The sequence below is a fragment of the Engraulis encrasicolus genome, chromosome 2 (assembly GCF_034702125.1).
Source record: "Engraulis encrasicolus isolate BLACKSEA-1 chromosome 2, IST_EnEncr_1.0, whole genome shotgun sequence".
In the NCBI taxonomy this organism is placed as follows: domain Eukaryota; kingdom Metazoa; phylum Chordata; class Actinopteri; order Clupeiformes; family Engraulidae; genus Engraulis; species Engraulis encrasicolus.
Genome location: NC_085858.1, coordinates 10,534,371 through 10,544,047, shown reverse-complemented (window position 1 = coordinate 10,544,047; position 9,677 = coordinate 10,534,371). Strand labels below are relative to the sequence as shown.

Sequence of the window (9,677 nt, the reverse complement as noted above, 5' to 3'; positions counted from 1 at the left end):
GCAAATAGGTTGCCCAAAATTGATCCCAGCTCATAACTTGAGACTGGCAAATTCAGCAGAGGGAAACACAACGGGATGAGGGAGGCAGGCAGCAAAGGTGCATCACTGCAGGGCCGTGCGCTACGAAAATTCAGCAGGTGAGACAGACTTTGCATTGTGATGAAGATGACACTGTGTGTATTGGCCAGGTCTGGATCTCTCAGATATTGATTACTGTCAATGGCAAATGCTAATAAGCCAACTCCAGCGAACTAATAAAAACATTGAGGGAGCTTTATCTTGCTCTCTGACAAGGTAACACAGCATCAGGACCAAAGTCATTTAGAATAAGTCCTTTCACTCGGTGGCCATCTTGGCTACACCTCAGGGTCGCAATTTGGGTCGCAATTTCAGATTACAGTCACAGTGTTGCCAGATTGGGCAGTTGCCCGCCCGATTGGGCTACTTGGTATGGCTGTCTGCGAGTAAAAACGGGAAAAAAATGGCCATTAGGCGTTTTTTAAAGCAGTTTTGTGCCCATAGAAATCAATGAATTTTTTTGAAATTGGGAGGAATTTAGCGCATTTTGGCAGTTTTTGATAACCTTTTGGGCGGGTTTAGATCAGACAAATCTAGCAACACTGATTAGTCAGACCAGGCAGCGAGGTGATAGGATAAATGACAGCGCAGCTCAGCAAGTAATTGGCTCTTGTTGCCGGCCAGATGCAAGCATGCGCCATATTGGCATAACAAACTGCCCCTGTTCATTCCTATGGACGCTTTCTGAAGTGTTCTGTCTCTTTATATACTTGTACATACAGTCTCTGATCAGGACTCTCCATCATCCCCATGTGGGGCTGTAGTGAAAGTGAAAGTGAAAGTACAATTGGGAAACTGCAGCTCCCATTGTCATTATGACACAGCTCTCCACAGCACACAAGTGTTCACTGCACACTGCACACAACGAAATTGCATTTATGTCTCACCCGTGCAAGTGGGCAGCCCTGAATGGTGCCCCAAGGGAGCAGTGTGGCGGGATGGTATCATGCTCAGGGTAGCTCAGTCATGGAGGAGGATGGGGGAGAGCACTGGTTAATTACTCTCCCCACCAACCTGGCGGGTCAGGAGTCGAACCGGCAACCTTTGGACTACAAGTCTGACACCCTAACCGCTTACCCACGACTGCCCATTGAGAAACACCAGTGTGCTGTAGTGACTGGGCATAGGCTACCACCCTTACTATCTCTTGTGTCAACCGCCATGTGCAGTCCACCCAAGGTCCATTCAGCACCTCCCCAATTCCACCATACAACACCCACTCCAATCAACTTTGAGCAACTCCAACGGCCCTGGGTAGAGGCGTGTGAAAGGCAGTGGCGTGGTTTAAGCAGAGACATTCTATTGGGACTAAGAAAATGTTTGGTTTGCACTTCTGGCCTTGACCAGTAGCAAGCCGAGGGAGGTGGGTTAATAAGGCCATTTGGGAAACGTTATTTGTTATCTTCTTGGTCAGACAGACATCTCAATACGAGATTTGAAAGTCAATGATAGTCAGGCAACACAACACCCACTCCATGAATGCGGCTGTCAGACAATTTATTTGATCCTAAAATAACCACAAGTGGTGGCCTATATAGTAGAGCTGTGGTGGCTTCTGCAAATGGCAGTAGTCCAGATACTTGTTGACTTATTGAGTGCCCTTCTTCCCCTTCTTCTTAGCGGGTGCGTCCTCCTCCGCGTACTTCTCCTCCAGGTGGGAGATGAGGCAGTTGAAGCCCTGCTCCCTGGAATGCTGTCTTCTCTGCAGAAGAGTGGGCAAGGAAGAAGACAACGGAGTCAGTTTCTTTAGCCCACACACCCACTGTATTCCACAGGGGATGAGAGCTGTCCTAGAGGGGTCTGGTCCCTCCCATCCCAAGTGACACACCCTTTAGTGTCAGTGACAAATCCCAGTTTAGCTCTCTCTCTCTCTCTCTCTCTCTCTCTCTCTCTCTCTCTCTCTCTCTCTCTCTCTCTCTCTCTCTCACACACACACACACACACACTACAACAATGGGAATGTCTATTGATGAATAAGGTTGGTTTACCTTGATCAAATCGTCAAGACTGTCTTCACTGGAGATGCCCATGTCTCTCTGTCTGGCTTCTGCCTCCTTGCGTTCCTTCTCCACCTGAATCAAATTACACACTATTTAGGCCCTACTTTATATATCTCTTCTACAGTTTTCTCAATTGGTTTTGGCACATTGAATTTCATATCATCATGTCACACACCTGATGGGCTGGTCATACAGGCTACAGGCACAACAGATGTACCGGCCTGTGTTCAGTTTCAACATCAAGAGAAGTGGTGCAGCACATGCTTTTTTTTTTTTTTTTACTTCAATCTACCTCACAGCTAAAGTAATATCATTTTGAATAGGTATAAGTAAAATATTTAACAGGTTTCACATTTGTCTGTGTTTGACATTGTTCCTTGAATTTTGGCATGAGCCATCAGTGTGGTTACAATATTCGGGTCTGTTTTGCTCAGCCAGATACCTCATCGCTTTCCATTGATTACATTGAGTGCAGTGTTATGAGCTACATTAGACAAGTCCATAGTTCCAGTTATTTTGGAGAGAGTAACGAAAGTAGGCCCTAACAAAGGCAATGCAATGCCTTACATTTTAACCCATTTTAGCCTAAGCTCTTTCTGGGAAAAGGTGCCCTCTGCCTATTAAAACCTAAATATCTCAGCCTCTGAAGCACATAAAAACATGAAATAAGTTACACTTAAAAGCTAGAACCTTCATTTTGTTCTAGAATGTGTTCATTAAGCTGTAACATACCCATGTAACACACCATTTTTAATAAAACAGCTCAAATCGCAAGAACCTGTATGTGTCACTCCAGGACACAATGGGTTAAATAACCTAGGCTAGAGCCTAATTGTATGCCTAATGTAAAGGATTAGGCCTACTTTGAAATTATAGTAACATCAGTAGGCCGCATTGCTGTTTTTGAGTAACTTGTCCAAAATTGCCCAAGAGGTAACGTGAGGTATTGTGGTATCTCTATGATCTGAATTGGTTAAAGCTCCCAGGCAAATAGTGGACTTTCTCCACTGACAGACTGAAAAAAAACAACATGTACAGTAACACTACATTCTCAGGGTCGGATTAATGCACAGGCTAGATATGGTTGCAGCCTAGGGGCCCCTACCTGCCAGGGGGCCTCTTATTGGCCAAAAGTGAAAAACTGCAGAATTGTGACAACATGCAATATTGAAGAATGTAGATTGTGTTGTGTATAGTTGGTAAATATGTTATCCTTAATTCCGACCTCGTAATTATGACACAGTCTATGTAAATTTGTCTCAACATTTGCCTTCTGATGGGGCCCCACAGCAACCTGTAGCCTAGGGGCCCCATGCCATCTTAATCCTGGCGATTGTACTGGTGCATTGCAAGCAACCTGCATGATTAAGTATGCTCCACACAAAATTACAATAGCCTAGGCCTATTCCACAAAAAATTACTATATAGCCTACATAATGGTATAGGCACGCGCGTTGGTAGGCCTACTGATTGAAGGTCTTGACACTCATCACATAGAAACTTGTTTTTGAGAGATTAACTAAGGATTTTGAGCAAAAAGGCTTTTGTAGTTATAGCCATCCATGCTGATTGGGGGGAATAGGCCTACCTCTTTTGCTGCAAGAGATTCGAGAAATGCTCCAAAACGATTGAGAGAAAATGCAAACGGTCATAAACTCGACCTTTTCATTGTGGTTTGCGTTTCTAAGGCTACGGGCTGCTCACCTGGCGCTTTCGGCCGTGTCTCTTCTCTGCGCTCTCGTGAGTGAAGGCTTTGAGGGCTGGAATCTCCTTCGCGTCGATGAGGCTTTGGAGGATTGCCCTGATGCGCGGCTCATCGTCGATCTCTGCACACAGAGCTGACTCCATGATGCGGTTCATGTTGCCGTTATGGTTTGATGTACAGACGGCTAAGATCCTTCCTCTCCTTGGCGGAGCCTTTGTACTTTTTCGGAGACCACTTTTTGTCCATCGTAAGCTATGCTACGCAACCGAAGTTCATCTGCGTAAAGTCTACTCAGCGAGACTTTATGACACCAAGTTTCATTGTGACGACACTTCTCATCCTTTGTGCAAGTTGACGTCTGTCAACCTCGCTCTAGACAGCAGCTTCACAATGCAGCCTACTCATTTTATCAAAGATTCTTCGGATCCTTTTCACCGTCTCAGATTTTACTATTTAGTCAGAACCAAGATATCGCAAAATGTGTGCGTAAATCAGTATGTTCACAACTGTCTCATAAAGATCCGTTTTCTAACCACTCAGCACTTTGCCAATTGCTTTTACATGCATGTTGTGAATAAAATACATACAACGTCAAGTGAGATAAGGTCCATTTAATAGAGTTTCAAAACAATTTCACTCAAATGTCATGACATACAAAGAAAAACACATACAAGTTTTCTTCAAATTCTGAAAACTTCTAGGAACGGTCAAGGTAAGAAGAAGAAGAAGAAAAAGGCATAGGCTACACAAATAAAAACACAATACAGAACATAACACTACTGAATATTACTTTTATTGAGTCTCCCTGGAGAGATAAACAGGTCTCCTGTCCTCAGACCTCCATTAGTCTACTGTGGTGCGCGCTCATCCACAGGCGGAACTTGAAACAGTACCACCAGTTGAGCTGGTCTATGCTGTCCACTGCCACCACAAACCCCACAATACTGGCCCTCAAGCACATCACAGGAGGACTACATCTGTGACATGAAACTGCTTATTTTAACATGGTGCAAATCAAAAACAAAATGTCAGAAAGGGAAATAAAACAGACTGGCTTCTTTTTTGTGAGGCAGTAGAGGTGGTGGTGAGTCTCACCCACTACGCTGAGCCAGCGTAGCCAGTAAGCAACGTTCTTTGAATACCATCCAATGCTCCTTGCCATTCTTGCTAGTTTTGTTATGAATTTGACCATGGATGGCACCCCATACAGTTGGCTCAGTCCTCCTGGGCAGCGCTGAGCCTCCTCCACTGAGTGAGACGGAGGGCTAGCCACGTCACGTGACACTCACTTCTTCTTCCCCTTGCGCTTGGAGGAGCCCTTGGCTTCGCTCTCGCCGTACTTGGCCTCCAGTCCGGCAATGAGGGAGTTAAAGCCATGCTCATGTGACTTCTGCCTCCGCTACAGGGAAGATCAGTGGTAGTACATATTATAATAGACACAGTGGATATTTAACAAGAACAACAACCAATAATAATTATAAAATAAAACATTTCATTTAGGGGCAACACCAAATTACTTAAATGACATAAAAATGAAATGGGGTGTTGGCAGCCTTATGATGAGGCCAAGGGGGCGTTGGGAGGCTTATGATGAGGTCAAATGGCCGTTTGTTCAAAAAATGTTGAGAACCATTGATGTATTCAATGCACTATGTAGAGTCCATACCTTGATGAGTAGCTCCAGGCTGTCATTGGTATTAATGCCCATCTTCTTCTGCATCTCCTCAGCCTCCTTCCTTTCCTGCTCTGCCTGCACACACGCACACACACACACCGTTTCATTGGTAAGGACTACTTTTCATAATACATTTACAAAACCAGCAACAAAATAAGTTTATAGATTAAATACGTTTTTTTTTTTACATGCTATAAATGTGGCCGTGTGTGTGTGTGTGTGTGTGCGCGTGTGCTTACCCTGCGCTTGCGGTTCTTCTTCTTGGCGGCGCTCTCGTGCGTGAAGCTCTTGTAGGGCGTCAGCTCCTGGTCGTCCACCAGCTGCTGCAGGATGGCCCGGATGCGGGGCTCGTCCTCGTCCTCAGCGCACAGCGCCGCCTCCATAATGCGGTCCATGTCCCCCTTGTGCTGCTCGTACAGCCTCCGCAGGTCCTCCTTCTCCTCCGCCGTACCCTTGTACGTCTTCTCAAAGTCCTTGATGTCCGCCACACTGATCTGAAGCAGAGAAGGGGGTAGAGAGAGAGAGAGAGAGAGAGAGAGAGAGAGAGAGAGAGAGAGAGAGAGAGAGAGAGAGAGAATGACAGCTGTGATACCTTACAGGGATGGGCTGCTGGGCCTTGTGCTGGCCATCATCGGCAGCACCTTGCTCAGGCTCTTTAAAAGGCCACAGCTTCCTCCAGTCTGAATGGGGGCCATTCTTACTTTCATTTGGTCTCTGAACACAGCACACAGCATATGTCACAGCAACCAACATGGAAACACTACTGATGGCAGACTCTCTGACCCACCTAATTAGGTATGGTTTTGATTGTTTGATAGAACGTTGTGCTTTGGTTAATAAATAAATACTTAAATATAAAAAAAAATAAGAAATAAGATTTCTACTTTTAAATTGCAACTCCTCACTTCCCTCTTTTGTTGTGACCTTTACCTAGGGTCTTAACACTTACAAAGACAAAAGGCTCTAACTGCAATTTTCAGACAGGGTAGTATGATAATGTTAAAGACACTTACGTGTAGTTTTATCAGTTTTTCTGTTCCCATAGTAAGCTTAGTTACTGTTATTTGCTTTTATCACCCAGTGAGCAGACGGAACGTCTTCTGATTGGCTGAGCAGGTGTCCTTTATTCCCCGGTAGCAGGACACCTATGATGTCATGTGCGGGCGTCCAAGTTACTTCTTTTCTAGTTCTATCGCATCTGGTTGTCTAGTCAAGACCGCGTCGTTAGTTCTATCGCATCTGGTTGTCTAGTCAAGACCCCGTTACTAATTCTATCACATCTGGTTGTCAAGTCAAAAACCCAGTCGTCAATTCTATCGCATTTGGTTGTCAAGTCAAAAACCCAGTCGTCAATTCTATCGCATTTGGTTGTCAAGTCACCCCAACATTCTGCGAGTCCTTACATGTCTCCGATAGAGGCGCGTCTCACTAGATTAGGAAGTGGTGCCCATAGCAACGTACCAAGCGCAGTGGTGAATCTACCTTCTCAGGAAGCCTTAGATCAACATATTAATAAATGAATACTTAAATGCTGGTAACCGGGTGATAAGCGGAATAGCGGACGACGAGGTGTCCCGATATCAAGGGAAAATGGACTTGGCGAAGCGAACAGCCCTTCGGCTCGGCCGTCGGGCTGTTTAGAACGCTTCGCCTCGTCCATTATTTCCCTTGATATCGGGACACCTCGTTGTCCGCTATTCCATACATAGTACAGTGCACTACAGTATGCAATATGCCTTGTGGACCTACCTGAGGGACCCACAGCATGCAAAGTGCTCACTGCCCGTACACACATATACAACTACATAGAGGGATCTGACTGAATCAGTGTGTGGCTGAGATCAGGTAAAGAGCACAAATACACTCTATGGGCGCGATCACACAGAACGCGGATTTTACTGTAGGAGGCGCATGTATTCTATTGTTTGTCAATGAAAATGAGCGGATTACGCGTCTGATATCAGCGCAAGGCGGGTTGCGGATTCTCCGCCTCTCCGCGCCGGGCGGATCGAGTTGAAAAAAGTTCAACTCAAGGCGGAAAACCCGCGGCGGATTTCCAGATGTTCGATAGGAGACCGTTATCAACATTCATATCAGATTCACTGTCCAACGTTAGGAGAGCAAGAAAAGAGCTTGTCTTCTATTCATTTTACATAGATGGATTGACAAAGCATTTTGTGTGTATTTTCGCAACATTTAATGACACAACACCATTGATTAGGCTACGTTGCGAGTGACAGTTGAGTCGTTACGTTGCCTAGTCACCGCATTCGAATGAGCAGTGGATCCGCGCTCGGTGTGGTCAGTTCTGATTAATCAGCTGGACGCGCATCGCAGATTGTAGGCAGAAACCCGCGTCCGGTGTGATCGCGCCCTTAGGCTGTGTGTGTGTGTGTGCTGTGATCACCCACCAAGAGTTTCCTATATGGTAAGATGAATGTAGAATAGTAAGGGTCTACACTAACTCAATCACAAGCCTGTAATAGTTAGTCAATGGCTTCAGTATTAAAAATAACTATAATATTAATATTTTCAAGGTTTGGGGTAGGGCTCCAAGGTCTTGGCATGGCTATAGCAAATTCAATAAGAAGTGAAACTCTGTGCAGCTTCGCAGGTGGGCAGGCGATGATCTGTGAATAATGAAAACATCCACACCAAGTTATTCAACCAGATGCCAACCTTAGGAAACAGCGCCCTCCAACACTCCTCCCAATTGCGGTCCTGGGTCAAGATGTCGGATTCTTCATCCACAATCCCCTGCTCGTCGTAAATGGCCCTTTGGTCCTTGTCTTTCAACACCTCATACACTTTCCCCAGAGCCTGGCGGAACAACAAAGCCGTTGAATATACAAGTCATATTCAGCTCCGTAAAATATTACCACTTCAAAAAAATTTCTTCCAGATTTTTACTATCGTGATTGAGTAAAATGCATTCAGGACTGTTTTTTTAAGTAGGGCAATGCCCCAAGCCAAAAGCTGGGTCAATCGAAGTGTGAACTGGAAGACCACCAACTCAATACCCCGTCATGGCCAGTCCAAACTCCAGACCCAAGCCCCATTGAAAACCCCTGGAATGTTCACAAGCCATCAACTTCAATTCTTACATCAGGCCTGGAATAAAGTCATCCAAGAACAATGTGAAAAACTGGTGGAAACCATAACAAATCGAATGAAAGCTGCTTATTCCACTAAATACTGAATTCTGAACTCTTCCCGAGTTAAAACATTATGTTGTTTTAAAGTGAATATCATTTTGTTTTCTTTAACATTTTTGAGGCATCTGACGATTTGTAATTTTCAGCAAAATAAAAGATCCAGATGACAATATTTTCAATTTCGTAGGAAATGTTGTAGTCTACAAAATGTAATATGTGAAAATGTAGTAGTCTACAAAATGAAACAAAGTTCACTTTACTGAAGCATAATACCTATGCCATAAAGGCACGCAGGCATAGAGCTATGGACATTTCAATTCAATTGTGCATGACTACACCCACAGACCTACACAACACACATTACCTGAAATTTGTCAGTGGCTAGCTCATCGCCTTGGGCTCTGTCAGGGTGGACTTGGAGGGAGACTTTGTAGTATCCACGGCGAAGTTCGGCGTCAGTGGCCTCTTTAGCGACACCGAGGACCTCATACAAGTTCGAGGTCTTGAACAGCTCCTCACAGCGCTCCAGCAAGCCCATGGTCGGAGCTGGAAGGAGACGGTGACATGTCAGTGTAAATGCCTGGCTATTGGGCTCATTGAAACATCTCACTGCAAATGTCTGAATTTCTAATTATGACCATGATGGCCTTATTGGCGAAAATTCAACTGACAGTTTACATACATTAGGCTAGCTGCCATGTTAGCTAAAAAGCAGAATTGACAAAAACAGAGCTGGCTAATGTAGCCAGGTATCCGTGACAGAACTATTGAGGGAGTAGAGAGGCATACTTACCCAGATGATAACAATATGCTGTCGCGAAGCAAATGTGATAATTTAAAGAATGTATTGAACCGTTGTTATGTACAGCGAGCGCACAGGTGATCATCCGCTGCTGCAGTCTCTCCGTCGTCAACGCTACAAAAATTGGCGCGCGTGTGATGACGCCAAACTCGTGCATCACAAGACCGGAAACGGTGAATAATTACAAAGTGGAGCTAACTTCTTTGATAATAAAAACCTTGGAATATATATAAAATATCCGTGGAATATATGCTTTTCAGTT

General features: G+C 44.8%; 2 protein-coding genes across 2 annotated transcripts; both read right to left on the bottom strand.

Moving 5' to 3' along the window:
* Positions 1-1,558: 1,558 nt before the first annotated feature.
* On the bottom strand, positions 1,559-4,145 carry LOC134467755 (dnaJ homolog subfamily C member 9-like). The gene is made up of 3 exons (XM_063221654.1): positions 3,783-4,145; positions 2,067-2,150; positions 1,559-1,780 (listed from the first exon to the last, which is right to left on the bottom strand). The coding sequence occupies exons 1-3, from the start codon at positions 3,936-3,938 to the stop codon at positions 1,667-1,669; spliced, it is 354 nt and encodes a 117-aa protein (XP_063077724.1). The 5' UTR covers positions 3,939-4,145; the 3' UTR covers positions 1,559-1,666.
* A 234-nt stretch (positions 4,146-4,379) lies between these two features.
* LOC134467746 (dnaJ homolog subfamily C member 9-like) lies at positions 4,380-9,540 on the bottom strand. Its single transcript, XM_063221643.1, has 6 exons — positions 9,407-9,540; positions 8,978-9,159; positions 8,138-8,278; positions 5,698-5,952; positions 5,450-5,533; positions 4,380-5,182 (listed from the first exon to the last, which is right to left on the bottom strand). Exons 1-6 carry the CDS (start codon positions 9,498-9,500, stop codon positions 5,069-5,071), a joined length of 870 nt encoding a protein of 289 aa, XP_063077713.1. The 5' UTR covers positions 9,501-9,540; the 3' UTR covers positions 4,380-5,068.
* Between the last annotated feature and the right edge of the window lie 137 nt (positions 9,541-9,677).

Excerpts from the sequence above, each read along its gene's own strand:
- LOC134467746 (XM_063221643.1), bottom strand. The coding sequence starts at position 9,500 with ATGATCACCTGTGCGCTCGCTGTACATAACAACGGTTCAATACATTCT. Across the intron at positions 9,160-9,406 it reads AGCATATTGTTATCATCTGG|CTCCGACCATGGGCTTGCTG; the intron begins GTAAGTATGCCT and ends GTCTCCTTCCAG. Across the intron at positions 5,953-8,137 it reads GGAGGGCGCTGTTTCCTAAG|ATCAGTGTGGCGGACATCAA; the intron begins GTTGGCATCTGG and ends TCTCTGCTTCAG.
- LOC134467755 (XM_063221654.1), bottom strand. The coding sequence starts at position 3,938 with ATGAACCGCATCATGGAGTCAGCTCTGTGTGCAGAGATCGACGATGAG. Across the intron at positions 2,151-3,782 it reads GACACGGCCGAAAGCGCCAG|GTGGAGAAGGAACGCAAGGA; the intron begins GTGAGCAGCCCG and ends AATTTGATTCAG. Across the intron at positions 1,781-2,066 it reads GTCTTGACGATTTGATCAAG|AGAAGACAGCATTCCAGGGA; the intron begins GTAAACCAACCT and ends ACTCTTCTGCAG.